The following is a 15,416-nucleotide window of genomic DNA, read 5'->3' as shown; positions in this document are numbered from 1 at the left end:
GAACATAATGTTGTCTCAGGCTACTAGATAAAGTTATTTTATTGCCATGAAATATAACCTCCATTCAAATCCCTCTAATAAATGTAATGAATAGAGGTATAGTCCTCGACTTACATGTACTGTAATGGTCATGTAATGACCATTCAAAGTTACAAGAAGTTTGAAAAAAGTGACTTATGGCTGTTTTTCACACTTATAACCATTGCGGATTCCCTGTGGTCATGTGATCAAAATTCGGATGTTTGGCAGCTGGTTCATATTTTCAATGGTTGCAGTGTCCTGGGGTCACATGATCCCCTTCTGCGACCTTCTGACAAGCAAAGTCAATGGGGAAGCCAGATTCATTTAAGCGCTGTGTTACTAACTTAACAATTTCAGTGAGCCACTTAACAACCGTGGCAAGAAAGGACGCAAAATGGGGCAAAACCCATTTAACAAATGTTTCACTTAACAACAGAAATGTTGGGCTCAATTAGGGTCGCTGAGTAAAGGGCTACCTGTACCAAAGATATAAATGACAAGTTTTCTGCAATTATGTTTAGTTTCTAAATTTGATCAATTTATTATCTACAAACACACATATCCCCACAGACAAAACCCTGCATTTATACAGATTTCCAGGGCAGACATAAGAAAACAGCATATTGCATTTCCTCCCTCAGTGCTAAAGAAATTATCAATTTACACATTTATTTTATATAAAAAGATGTCATATTTCACTGAGAGTACTGCTGTTTCTTTTCCGGCTCTTAGTGTACTCAGGTCTCATTTTGAAACATTTTGGTAGCAACTTTGCATCTTTTTTTTTTTCTTCCCACCTGTAGGGACAGACAAATGATTGTAACATAGAGAGAAAGGTCATTCTGTTTTGCTATCAACTGAACTTGATTAAACTCTTTATGTTTATGAACAATTTTAGAAGGTAAATCTGGGAAACTCATTAGCTTCTTATCAACATAATCCAAAGAACTTGCTTATTGAGAAAGCTGAAGAATGTTATCTTGTGTTGTTCTCCTGAGGAATTCTATCACTTGTTGGGCTAAGTCACAGGATGGATTGAAATCTTGAAGTAACCGCAGAGGCTAATTCAATTTCTAATGGATAAATCATTGTTTAAAGAAAAAAAGTTCGCACAAGCATTTCTCTGTAGAAACCACTAGGAGCTGTTCATCTTGTTTGGTTATATACGGAACAAGATTAACAGCTCCTAGTGGTCTCTACAGAGAAATGCCTGTGTGAACTTTTTTTTCTTTAAACAATGATTTATCCATTAGATGACCATTATATTACATGTAAGTCGAGGACTATACCTCTATTCATTACATTTATTAGATAAATGGCCTTGGATTCAGTGTCTTGGTACATGCTTTTCTTGTTTTCTCCAAAAGATTCTAACATTTTCTTCAGCCCTTGCATCTTGCACCTGACACCTTATGTTGAGTCTGGGATGGCTAACCAGTTCAAGACCTCCATGGTAACCCTAAACATGTTCCAAATAAATGGCCCAACAAATACCAGGGGTCATATATTAGATCTGTTTTTTGTCTTAGGGCAATTGCAGGGTGATCTGGCGTTGGAGGATATTACCGTTAGTTGGTTGCCACGGACAAATCACTCTGAGGTTGCCCTCTGGCTCACTGGGACTTTACACCTCCACAGAGAGGCAGGGTTTGTTAGGTTAGCTAGCCCACCCCAGGTGATTAATGGACCCTGCAGAATCCCAGAAAGACCTTAGGGTTTTCCCTGATGATCTGTCAGGCAGATTGGCAGGGACCTTGATTGCAGGCTGGAATGTATGGATGACTGAAACCTGGACTAGATTGTTCCTTTGTGGCCTCTTCTGTGCACTGATCCCAAGGAGTTCCAGGAGATGAACTGATTCACCTGGAGGATAACAAGAGTGAATCCAATATGACATAAGTTAGAGCCCATATTCAGCCCCACGTCATGGTATTAAGGATGGCATAATATAATTATTTTTCCATATTTTTGCATCTGCCCAGTAGCTGCCCAACAGTTACCCAGCAGTCCTATTTAAAATAACCTGTATCCTGTTGGTGGGGGAGGGCAATCCACAGGAAGTGGTGAAAGATATTCATGTTGTCTGATTGATAAAGTTGCTTGGATTCACTTGGAGTTGGGTTCCGACTGGGATTTTTGTTTTTTTTTGCCCAGTGAAGAAAGTTCTCATGTATTATTAGTCCAAAGTGTGTAGATCAATTTACTTCATAATTCAGAGAGCTGGATGGTTCAAACAGCATTTGGCTGTGAACCCTGTGGTATTATGTTTGGAATGTAACATCTGCCATTCCTTCATCAGCATCTTAGACTCAATCCACAATCTCAAGATCACACATACAACATCATGTGTGTTTGTGTGTGAGTGAACTAACCTATTGTTTCTTTAAGTATTTAACATTTATTTAAATAATTCATAAAGAAAAATAATATGGTTCTTCATTTTCTTCTTTAACTTTTACCTCATTTTAGTCCAAGAAATAGAATTGGTTATGATGGGAATTCAAGAGTATTTTCAAGGTTTAAAATTGATGGGTGCCAATAACAAAGGAATATATTTCTCTTAATGCCGGTAGTCCTCGATTTACAATGGTTCGTTTAGTGACTGTTCAAAGTTACAACAGCACTGAAAAAGGTGACTTATTACCATTTTTCACAGTTGTGACCATTGCAGCATCCCTGTGGTCATGTGATCAAAATTCAGATGCTTGTCAACTGACTCATATTTAAAATGTGTCCTAGGGTCATGTAATCATTTTGTGCGAACGTCTGACAAGCAAAGTCAATGGGAAAGCCAGATTCCCTTAACAACTGTATTACTAACTTAACTACAGTGATTTGCTTAAAAACTGAGGCAGGCAAAATGGGGCAAAAATAACTTAACAAATGTCTCACTTAGCAACAGAAATTTTGGGCTCAGTTGTGGTCATAAGTCGAGGACGAGCTGTACTGTATTTTTTCCACTTGAAATAGTACTGCTCTTGACTGAAACCTCAAAAAGCTAAGTGATATTTTTTAGAGTATAAAATTATAATAATTTAAAAATATGTACTCTCCCCTAACCATACACTGAACTAAAAATACACGATTTTATTAGATCTCAAAAAAGAAGGTCAGGGGGACTCTGGTGAGGACTCATGGCAAACTAGGTGTCTTTGAAAGAGTGGGGTTGATATTGTGATCAGTTGCTAGATGTCAATTTCTCGTTGGTAGATCTCTCCGAAAAAAAGGAGAGCTTATGAGATTGCCACATGTACTCCAGACAGCAGCTCCTCATAAGTAGACTGCAGGAACAGGAGTTTTTGAGATCAAATTGTGAATCAAGCAACTGGAAGCTGAGGGATTTTAACTAAAGCTACCATAATGTAGCCCAGACATGTCAAACACAAGGCCCGGGGGCCGGATCCGGCCCGCGAAGTGGTTTCATGCGGCCCACGAAGCCATCCTGGAAACAGTGAGGGAACGGCCCCCGCTGCCTTGGCCCTGGCCCAGAGACCCTCCTTCTGCCAGAGACCCTCAGATCTGTCCCACTCCTGCCTGGGCCCCCATAGGCACCCTTCATGCGAACGATGTAGAGCTGGTCGCACCCACCCAGTAGGCCATACACACTCTAGCCACGCCCACCCAGTAGGCCATATGCACTCTAGCCACGCCCACCCAGTAGGCCACGCCCACCGAGGTCATACCCACCCGGCCCTCTAAGGGCAACCGCAATGCTGATGTGGCCCTCAATGAAATTGAGTTTGACACCCCTGATGTAGCCTATATGAACATAAAGTTCACCAAGATACATTTCTTAATCACTTTTGGAATTACTTCTTAATTGCTTTTTAACTATGAGGATCATTTCAATCACGTTTTACCACATTCCTTCAACACTTAGCAAAAGAAGTTTTAAATATGAAGTTAAGAACTTTTTTTAAAACAATCTTTTTTTTTTAAAAAAAAAGGATGATCAGAATGCTGAATTGGAAAGACAAATGGACTAAGAGTCCACTTAAATTTTAATAAGATTTTGAAATTAATTATAAGAATCCTTCCTGTGGGAAAATGCTGCTATTTGAATTCTAAAAATAAATGATAGGATAGGACTTTGAAGGCTGAATACTAGATGGAACTAGAAGGAACTAAGTACAATTAGAACTGTTAGAACAATTAACCAGTGGAACAACCTGCCTCCAGAAGCGGTGAATGCTCCAACCCTGGAAGTTTTTAAGAACAGACTGGACAGCCATTTGTCTGAAATGGTATAGGGTTTCCTGGCTGAGCAGGGGGTTGGACTAGATGACCTCCAAGGTCCCTTCCAACTTTATATTATTATTATTATTATTATTATTATTATTATTATTATTATTATTATTATTATTATTATTATTATCAAAGAACACTTAAATTGGACTTGCTCATACAGAATGGAGCAAAATACTTCAACATTGGATATACTGAGAAATATTTGTGAATAATAGAAGTTAATTTAACGAATATCTACCATTATAGATAGGCTGCTTATAAAAAAATGTTATGGAAGACAGACAGGCTTGAGCAGAATGATTGAGTCTGATTTGAAAGTGAATTAAAAAGGATTGGCTATAAGAATGAAATGGTAAAAGATGGTATACTGGATATAGAAATGAAACCAGCTGATGTCTTACTAATTAAAAGGAATACAAATAATAAACCAGAAGAATGACATTGGTAACTTTCCTACATTGGATTTACAAAGCAGATCTGATAAAATTTTGAAGGATTTTGTGAGAAAAAATAAAAGAAATCAAGTTCTAGGACATTATTTAAAGAGATTATCCGATCAAGGCTAACAGAAATATGTGGTATCTATGGCACTTTGAATGAATTTTTACTAACCAAGGCTGAACAATGAGGCTTTAAGGATGTATTTAGAATGTATTTATAGATAGAAATGAGATATGGGAAGAAGAGATCATTTGTTGTATTTTAAGAGAGCTGATAAATTACTAAAATTGTTTCTATATGTGATGAAGGGGGAAGATACTTCTTTATATATTTCTTTTATTTTCTTTACTATATTCTTATTTTTTCTTTCTTTTCTATTTTTTAAATATTTTTATGCACTTTCTATTTTTTCCTTAAATTATGCATTACATTTTATCTTTTTATTTATAATAGTTAATTGTAATGTAAAAAAAAGCCAACTATAAAAAAATTAAGTGATCATTTTTAAACAATGGCCAGCAATTAAAGGTTTAATTCTAATACAAACCAAATCGTCCCAAATAATTTCTGGTTTTTAAAATTCATACTGTTTGACTTATGTTATTTTGAGCAGGTTAAACTGATATAATAGCACGGCTGGTTTTAATTTTCATCCAAGATCTTTAGTAAGCTGAAAACCTCAATCTACAGAGGTTTACTGAAAAAAAGAAAGGTCATTTTGTAAACAGAAAAGTTTTAAACGGTAGGTGCACTTGGGTAAACATGCTAATATATCAAAATAAATTACCTTTCTATATCTTATTTAATATTTGAACAAACAGTAATTGCAAATATGCCATATTTAAAAAATGCCTTTAAAATTCTGCTGATTTCCCCATTGAGTTTCCTTGTGCAAAGCTGGCAGGGAGCATCAGAAATCTTTCCTCCCTCCCTTACTTTTCCTTCCACCCTTACTTCCCTCTCTCCCTCTCCCCTCCCTCCTTTCTCTTTCCCTTTCTAGCAGCCAAGTGAGTGGGGGAGGTGAGAGAGGTTGCAAGAATTGCTGGGAAACTGTCATGGAATATTGAAACTGTGTGTTGCAGCTGCCAAAAAAGCCAACACAGTGCTAGGCTGCATTAACAGAGGGATAGAATCAAGATCACGTGAAGTACTAATCCCACTTTACAATGCCTTGGTAAGGCCACACTCAGAATACTGCATCCAGTTTTGGTCACCACAATGTAAAAAAGATGTCGAGACTCTAGAAAGGGTACAGAGAAGAGCAACAAAGATGATTGGGGGACTTGAGGCTAAAACATATAGGGAATGGTTGCTGGAATTGGGTATGTGTAGTTTAACAAAGAGAAGGGTGAGGGGTGACATGATAGCAGTGTTCCAATATCTCAGGGGCTGCCACAAAGAAGAGGGAGTCAAGCTATTCTCCAAAGCACCTGAAAGCAGGACAAGAAGCAACGGATGGAAACTAGTCAAGGAGAGAAGCAACCTAGAACTAAGGAGAAACTTCCTGACAGTTAGAACAATTAACCAGTGGAACAACCTGCCTCCAGAAGTGGTGAATGCTCCAACACTGGAAGTTTTTAAGAAGAGACTGGACAGCCATTTGCCTGAAATGGTATAGGGTTTCCTGCCTGAGCAGGGAGTTGGACTAGATGACCTCCAAGGTCCCTTCCTCCTCCTCCTCCTCCTCCTCCTCCCCCTCCTCCTCCTCCTCCTCCTCCTCCTCCTCCTTCTCCTCCTCCTCCTCCTTCTTCTTCTTCTTCTTCTTCTTCTTCTTCTTCTTCTTCTTCTTCTTCTTCTTCTTCTTCTTCTTCTTCTTCTTCTTTTCTTCTTCTTCAATCACTTGATTGCAACAACAGTACAGCAATAGCCAATAAGTAGCCACAAGTTTACCAAATTTAATTTCTTTGTGACCATGAGTCACAATACATTGGACCCATTGGATTGGACACATTCTGTAAGTTAGCCCACTTGAGGTATAGTCATACCTTAGTACACGATTGCTTTGAAACTGGTCGAATTTGGTTCTCAACCTATTTTGACATTACAATTTTGTTCCAATACTCGTTGTTTGTTTGATACTCAACCTGCAAGCTAGAACTTGTCAGAGTTATTGCCTCATGACTCGCTACCCTTTCCAGCCAAAACAAAGGATCACACATTATTCACATAGTAGGTCTTGCCCTATGAGTATCTCTTTGAGGTCTTAGCTTCTGTGGTTTATTTTGTATATTTTTGTGCTTTTTTATCATGGCTCTTTGGTTTGGGAATGTATTGAATTTAATTATTCCTTATGGGAAAAAATTGTTTAGTACTTGTTTCTGGTACACAAAAAATTTTCTCAAAGGAAAAATGGACAGTAATTTATCAGAAAGTATTGATTGCTGTTTATAAAAAAAGAATAGTTTGAGAGTGTTTTATTAACTTAGAGTTTATATTCCTTATAAAATGCTTTAAATAATACATAAAAATAAGAGTTAAGTGAAGTCAATCAAATAAATAGCTGTCATTAATTTTTTACTAATATTTTAAATAAAGACAAATAAAGAATATTACATTTCTCAAGTAGTCCAGATAGTTTAAAGTTTTGTTTTCATTTCATTTCACCTTTTTAGCCATTGATTTGTAACTTAAGTATGGTATTTAACTTTTATGGGTTTCCAGATCAGTAAAACTACAGCTGTTTTTCACACAATTTATCTCCTGTTTTTTAAACTATAATTTATTCAATAAAGTTTACTAACCTTAATGACTGAGTTTAAACATTAAGGCATAAACAACCAAACTATCATTTGATTTAACATGTACCCATGAATTTGTTAATGGTCATTAGCTGAATAGTATCATTCCAAAGATTCTCATGAAATACTCTTTCGATATATTTCATTAACAAAAATCTAATATTACTCAGTTAAGGGGAAATGTGATTGCATCCAGTAGATATATATTTCTGTATACTGGGGAATCATATTTAAACAACCAAAATATTTTCATAAAGTGTGATTAGGTGCCATTAAGACACTGTTGACTTTTAGCAACCATACAGCTGGATTATTCCCATGAAGATTTGTCCTTAAACTTGTCTTTTACACAGTGGTGGGATTCAGCCACTTCACACCAGATCGGCAGAAGCGATAGCTAATTTTTTGTTGCCCAGGCCCAGAATGGACTTCCGGAAGCGGCATCCACACAGAGAACCAGTTGTTCACATATTTGAATCCCACCACTGCTTTTACGTCTTCCAACAGTGCACTCATCGCCACAGTAACTGAGTCATGAAGTGTACACTCATTCAATTTTGCAATTTTATATTCTTTTCCTGAATGTAATTCCCATACAAAAACATACACTCACATACACATACTGGAAATATGCTAATATATTCTTGTACCATTTAAACAATATAAACTTTCATTGCTTTTCATTTTGCCTTACCTTTCAAATATTTCACAAAAATATTTCACAGTATGTGTTTATAGACAGAAATGCATGCTAATCAAGGGCTGATGATGTGAGCACTTTTTAAAAAGTTCTTCAGGCTAACATTGTGGTTTTGTGGTCTGTTGACTTAAATCCCATTACATCATCTATTTGTGCACTGGATAATTATTAGATTCATTTGTGGTTATCACACATACATTTTGCCTTTTTAATTCCAGAAGAATGAACCAACAATCCTCAGACCATAAACTCAAGCTTTGCTTTGCAGCAAACAATGATTTTTATTTCTAATAAAGAGATTTAAAGATTGCAGAAACGCTAGTCTTGTTAATGGAAGGAAAGGTAATCAAACTAAAAAGCTCTAACACAGTTCATAGTTAAGCAGGTATGCAAATTATATCTCTACCCATTCAAACATGCAGTGAACATGTTATGATGCTATTCTTTCCCCTTGGCTGCATAGCATTGTTTTCATCTCTTCTTCAGACCATAAGTGAACCAATCTTAAGTCATCTCAGGCTGGCTGCAGTATTTTGGGAGTTGAAGTTCAGAGGTCTTAAGGTTGCCAAGGCTGGACACTCCTGCTTTGTTCCATTCATTCCAAATGACTTCACTTTTATCCTTACATTCATTCTGTTGAAAGCATATACAGCCTTCCTTACCAAATTCAAGAACAATTTTTTTTATTTCATAAAAATGCTAAGTATTCTCCCTCCCGGTTTTGTTAATATCTTTTATATATACATTATTTAATGCCTTCTATGCATATTGTTTAATATCTTAATATCATTTTTAACGTGCATTTTCTCATCCAGTCTTTTTTTACTTCATTACTCCATCCAATATCATTTTTCATACAATAGTTATTAGTGTTAATTCCACGCACATCCGTGGCACTCTGCAATACACCACTTTGCACTCTATTTCAGGTAGCTTGCATATCCTTTCCTTGGGTCTACTTTTACTTATTTATTTTGCATTTGTTCTGTTGGGAAATTAATTTCACTTCCGTTATAATACTTTATTTTCCTGTATTTAGTTATCATTTTACTCTTTCTTTCACTAGTATTTTTAATATTATTTTTTTAAAAAAAGATCTACTCTAGATACTATCAAAGATGTTCTGTCCCACATTCAGAACTTCTCATTGTTCACTTATGGTCTCAAGTCTTGCATCTTAAAATTAGTCAAGCTTTTTGATTCATTCCTTTTCCATCTCCCAAGTGAATCGATTTATGTTTAAAACATGTTTTTCGAAGCAAGTCACCAAGCCATTATAATTCATTCATTCACAGTTGAGTCTCCACAGATATCCTTTTTATTTCATCCACTGCACTCCACAAGATCAGAACACTTTCATCCAGACCTATTAACTCTTTCCCTTTCTCCTGCTTTTGTACACAATATTTATTTTTTGCATTTCTGAACTTTTGGTCTTACAGCAACTTTGAACTCAACGCTGTAAGAATAATTAATTTGACCTTACAGGGCATTTTTATATTCTATGACCCTATTCCTGAAAAAACGTATGCAAGTGCCTATGTTGGGCCATAGAGACAAAATGTGATCTTACTGGTATACCAAACATTTTGTTGCCCTGCTACCTTCATATTTCTTGATATAGATTAACATCTAGACTGAAGTTTGTCTCCTTACCTTTTGGTGTTCAGTGACTTCAACATCTATTGTTCAGGAAATGTCAGAGTTCATGGCCTGCAAAGTGATCATACAATTGCAATGGATTGATACATGCCAGTAAACGTATGCTGAATCTCATTTTCATATCAGAGAAATTATGCTGTGGTTTGGATATCAATGGCATTACTTTTGCCAATTAAGACTAACTGCCACCTGCAGAGTTGGGGCCCATCAGGTGGGTCTTCGCAGGTATTCAATCAATCTGGAGGGTTTTTGGAAGGCATTTGGGGATTTTGCCAAAGACCTATGAGTCCTACTCATTGCCCTATTGATAGTGTTTATCCAGGCTCCAACTTTTGAGGAAATAGGTTGTTGAATATGTAGTGGGAACTGGTCTACAAAGTGCCCTAGAATAGGTAGATTATCTACACATTTTCAGTTTGTGTTCGGGTTGGATGCTAGAAGATGTCATTCATTGATTCAGGATGCTCTATGATAAATGTATGTATTTATTGTTACTCTGGGCCCAGCTGGTGTTCCATCTCATCTCAGTGTCTGGAGGCAACAAAGGTCTTAATGGGATGAATGAGACTACAATTTAGCCCAAGCAAAGACAGAACTGCTGTTGGGGTACACAGATGGAATTTTTGACTAGGAAGAATACATCCCCACTTGGAGAAGAGGATTTGGGTAGTTCTTGATATTATCACCATTTTGCTCTATTCTCTACATGAGGCTGCCTTGAAGACAACTCAGAAACTACACTTGGTTCAAAACTGTAGTGTTTTTTATTCATTGTCGTAGACATATTACACTTATACAGCAGTCCCTATAATGGTTGCCAATTGTTTCCACAGAAAATTCAAGGAGATAGTTATAACTTACAAAGCCTATATGGCTTGGTGCCCATGACTTACAAAAATCAACATTCCAATGCAATTCTCCCAGGAGCAACAAACTGGCAATACCCATGAGCTAGAAGAGAACCTGAGGACAGTAAAAGTAGTATATCAGACATACCACCTACACTTAAGAACAACCTCCACTCCAATGATGGCCTTGTGAAAGTTGATCAAAAAGGCACTCATCTGTTGCATCAGACATTGATCTGTATTATATATTTGCTGCAGGATACTCTATTATTTTCTGTGGACATTTTTATTTCTACTGAATAATCTTTTAACTGACATAAACTGCTTGGAATCTGGAAATATTCAATACCATATCAGCGCACAAATATTAATATCTGCTAGTCATCAGAGCTTTGGTTATGGTAATTAAACCTTTCACGTATCAGACTCAATAAAAGATGTACTAAACTACTACTCTTAACCACACTCATGCCACATACAATATTCCCAGCTAACTGCAACAACAGTATCAGTCAATTCTGACAGCTAGTATACAAGCAAAATAAAAGTCCAATTTTGCCCTAACTGTTGTCACATCACAGTATTTTATTCAAGCCAAAATCCCTAATCTACAGATTACCTTGTAGGTCTGTATTCCATCATCTAGAACGTATTTGCAGAATGCATACGCTTTTATTGGTTTCACATTTTGAAATATATTTTCCTAGAGTAGTTAAATAAACATGGCTTTATTTTTAAATTTGTGGTTTTCTTATAAGGCCTTTATCATGGTCCCTATATTCAAGGTGAACCCAACAAATGTCACTATTGTTATGTCAATCATGGCTTTCTTTTTTAAAATTTGTCTTAGGGACTCACTTCACTCTACTTTTTTGACTCATCATCATCATCCTACATTTCCTTTGGGGCACAAATTGACATATTTGGATCTCTCTTCATTTAATCTCCATATCCATTTTGTTGGACAGATTGGGCTAAAACTGGCCCCAAGTTACCTAGTGATTTCTAAAGAGATATGGAAACCTGAATTTGGTTCTCATTGAATACCTTAACTATTAAACTACATCAACTCAACAAAATTCAGCATTTTGAAGGTGTTTCCGAGTTTCCTTATTATGTCCACCATTCCATTAGTCAGTAAATATCATTAACTCATTTTTTCCCCTCTTTAATTTGCTACGCTATTCCTGATCAGTTTATTTTCTATTCTCGCTGTAATTTGCCTGCCTTTGTGCAATTCAAACTTCGCCCATATTGTGCCCTACATTGTGTAGTGTCTTTGATACTTCAGCATGACTGAGATTAAAAAAAAAAAAAAGAGTGGGCTCCAGGACGAGTTTGAAACCTCGGAAGACAAAACCTCGGTGACCGACCCAGATGGGATCCTGCCAAAAAAAAAAAAAAAGTTTTTACAAACCAATCAGGAATATCTTTGAAACCGAATCCATCCCCAAAGCCCCTTGAACGATTACTGCGTTGCAACCAGGCCAGACATGAAATCTCCACCCAGGACAGTCTAGCTTGCAAGCGGTCCTTATGCAGAGAGTCCAGTCTCTGCATAGGGGCTCAGTCCAACCGGTGGCCTGAGGAGTGGCTCGCGTGGCCGCCGGGCTGCGCGAGCTGTGTGAACGAACACACCATCCTTCCGGATCTCCCACCACCACCACCACCACCCCGTCGACCACGGGGCCCGCTGGAAGCCGGCGAGGCAGGGCAGGGGAAGCGGCTGGCCCGCCTGAACCCTACCCTTCGCCCTCTGACCGCCTAAGGAAAGAGGCGGCGCCGCTCATTCGCTCCCACTCAGCGGCGCCCAGATAGGCAACATGGGGAAGGCGGAAGTGGGGCCTCGGCTCGGCGGCTGGAGCGTTTCGGCCGAAGGAAAGGAGGCGGCTGAGCGACCGCGCTGCTGAGCCTCCGCACGACCGTCCTCCCGTTTTCCGAGGCGGCTTTCTCTCGCCGGCCTTTTTTGTTTTTCCCCAACCCCGGGGATATCGAGGGACACCCCCCCCCCCAGAAAGCTGTACCGGGGACGGGCGGCCTGGCAGAGCCCCGGTGGAGTGGGTCCAGTTTACCTCCGCAGGAGCTTGTTCCGTGTCTTCGGCAGACCCAAACTCTTGCCCGACACCCGCACCCTCTGCTCGCGTTGTAAGAGGTGTAGGTTGCTTTGCGAGCAGGATTTGCCGGAGAGGATGGCAGAGGAATCTTGACGGGTGTTAGCCAGGGCAAGTGCGAAATTGTAGAGGAAGGGGGGTGGGTTGGAAGTATTTTTCTTTTTATGTAAAGGCCGTAGTTTCCGGGTGTGAGTGAAAATCGGGTGGAGAGAGGGTAAAATCAAATACTGTCCTGAGTAGAGGAGGTATGGAGAAGCAGAACTCTCTCTTAAGGTTACAGAGGAATGCTGAAAATTAATATCGCAGAAAGGAATCTGAAGGGACGGTCAGGTAGGTTAGGGAACCTGGCCCACTTCATTAATGCTGCTGAGTGAATAAGAATCTCAAAAATGAGAGTTGCTTAGTTATCTGAAAGGCTCGTATCAGGCTTTCCCACTGTGAAATATACCTTCTGACCCAGTACTTTTATTTTTGTGTCTATTGTTACTCAAAAACTCCCCTTCCGTTACTATGTTGGCAGAGCAAGCTCAAAAGTGGTTCCCAACTCATGTGCAGGTCACAGTCCTTCAAGCCAAAGGTCTCAAGCCAAAGGGCAAAGGTGGCACTAATGATACATACACTATCATACAATTGGGAAAAGAGAAATACTCCACTTCAGTGGCGGAGAAAACCCTTGATCCAATATGGAAAGAAGAAGCTTCATTTGAATTGCCTGGATTGCTGATGGAAGGCAACTCTGAAAAATACATTGTCTACCTGATAGTCATGCACAGGTCTCTTGTTGGGCTTGATAAGTTTCTGGGACAAGTGGCAATTAATTTAAATGATATTTTTGAGGACAAGCTGAGAAGGAAAACAGAGTAAGTGTTATTTTTATATGTCTTGTGTTGGAAATGTAATCTTTTGCAGATGTTGCAAATCTGTGGTTTTAGGAGATATAGCTGAACCCTGGCTTCTGTAATCTACCGCTGCTCTTGTTGGTTGGGGCTAATGGGTATTAATGAGTACCAACTTTAGAGGTTACATATTCTCCAACCCTTTTTTAAAAGGTTATCTTAAAATCTCCACAAATTGTTCACATAACTATAAGTACAATTAGTCAGAGCCAATGAGAATTTATAGGCTTGCTCATAAAGCCATAGTTCATTGCTCATACGGAGTTGAAAATGTTTTTTCGATTTGATGGGATCAACCATGAACTGTAGATTATGCACAAGTAACTTTACAAGAGAGTGAAATCAATTGAGGTTTGGGGGATTATTTTATTTGAAAATATGGCTTGTAAATCATGGCTTATAACTTGATGGTATACACTGAATATACCGTGACAATAAGCAATGGTAGAATAATCTGGGAACAAGAACTTTTATTTGGATGGTATGTAACAAATTTGAGAGATGTACTTTCTTGTCTGATTTATTGATAGCAGCTAAGATGTATGACTTGAAATCAGAGCCTATAAACTTCTACTGATGTTCTCCACATCAGTGTAATCAGGGTAACATTCATGATTCTGAGAATATGCTGTATTTTTGGAGATATGTTGCTTCTTTTTTTCTACTCATGTTATCCTGTTATTCCATACATAGTACAATATGTGTGTATGTATGTGTATACACTAAATGTTTTTGTGATATTTTGGGAAATACAGGTACAGTATTCTTGGTTGTGATGTTCATTTCATTATATCTTTACTTACTTTATATTTCCACAATTTTCGTAATAATGTAAGACAATAACAAAAATCCTATATGGAGTTTTGGCTTAGAGCAGGGGTGTCAAACTGCCGGCCCCGCAGGCCGAATGTGTCATGGCGAAACTGCGCCCATCCCATTGCTGGCAATGGAAAAAAAGTCATGCTATGTTGCAACACATCACGTGACATTGTGAGTTGGACACCCCTGGCTTAGAGTGACTGGATTATAATTCCACAATGAGCTCCTTGGTTGAATGGAAATCTCACAGATTAAAACCACCATTTCAACTCCAATGCTATCTAGCTTTTGATGCAGCATTTTAATAAACAGTATTAAACAAATTTAATACAGGGATATGATAACTGATCCATCCATACAGCTTTTATTTTATTGAATTGGGATGAGTTTAACTTTTCCATTTTTCAGAATTTGGAAAATAACATTTGGAAAAATTCCATTTGAAATGTTTACATTTTCTTATTAGATATATTTGTCCCAAGTATCAATTATCCTCCTAAAAGGCCATTTAGTTGGAAAGCAATGAGGTGTGTCTAGGTTTTCAGCTGCAGTAGTGTATTGGATTTTGAAAAAAAAGTGAATTGATTGAAACCTTGAGAATGAAGTTACACAGATTTTATCACAAACCATTTTTATTTATGTTTAATGTATTATAGTAAATATTTAAATTCTGAAACAAAGAAGTTTTTTTTCCCCTTCCATTGACTTGTGTCCAGTTCTTAGAGACTTCCTGGAAAAGTCCCTGCAGTTTTTCTTGACTAAGTTTTTCAGAAGTAGTTTGCCATTGCTTCCTTCTTGGGCTGAGAGAAAGAGACTGGCCCAAGGTTCCCCAGCTGGTTTTGTGTCTAAGGTGGAACTAAAACTCATAGTCTCCCAGTTTCTAGCCTATTGCCTTAATCATATCAAATGTAGCATACTCCAGTTTGTTATAG

General features: G+C 38.0%; 1 protein-coding gene and 1 long non-coding RNA gene across 3 annotated transcripts in view; one reads left to right on the top strand and one right to left on the bottom strand.

Annotated features, from left to right (window-relative positions):
* Positions 1 to 477: 477 nt before the first annotated feature.
* LOC310640861 lies at positions 478 to 12,466 on the bottom strand. Of its 2 annotated transcripts, XR_014492606.1 has the most exons (5): positions 12,076 to 12,466; positions 10,704 to 10,773; positions 9,805 to 9,861; positions 1,731 to 1,884; positions 478 to 818 (listed from the first exon to the last, which is right to left on the bottom strand). It is a non-coding gene; the product is annotated as an uncharacterized lncRNA (long non-coding RNA). The 2 variants fall into 2 exon arrangements; XR_014492607.1 differs by lacking the exons at positions 478 to 818; positions 1,731 to 1,884 and adding an exon at positions 7,141 to 8,781.
* A 2-nt stretch (positions 12,467 to 12,468) lies between these two features.
* Positions 12,469 to 15,416, top strand: part of RAB11FIP2 (RAB11 family interacting protein 2) — a 36,931-nt gene continuing 33,983 nt past the window's right edge. The window contains exon 1 of the mRNA XM_083363393.1: positions 12,469 to 13,629. Coding sequence (XP_083219519.1) covers positions 13,280 to 13,629 — 350 coding nt within the window. The 5' untranslated portion in view covers positions 12,469 to 13,279. The remainder of the gene's footprint in view (positions 13,630 to 15,416) is intronic.

Source organism: Vipera ursinii, assembly GCF_947247035.1.
Source record: "Vipera ursinii genome assembly, chromosome: 5".
In the NCBI taxonomy this organism is placed as follows: Eukaryota; Metazoa; Chordata; class Lepidosauria; order Squamata; family Viperidae; genus Vipera; species Vipera ursinii.
The sequence above is the reverse complement of the archived record's forward strand: the minus strand, read 5'-3'. Positions and strand labels throughout refer to the sequence as shown.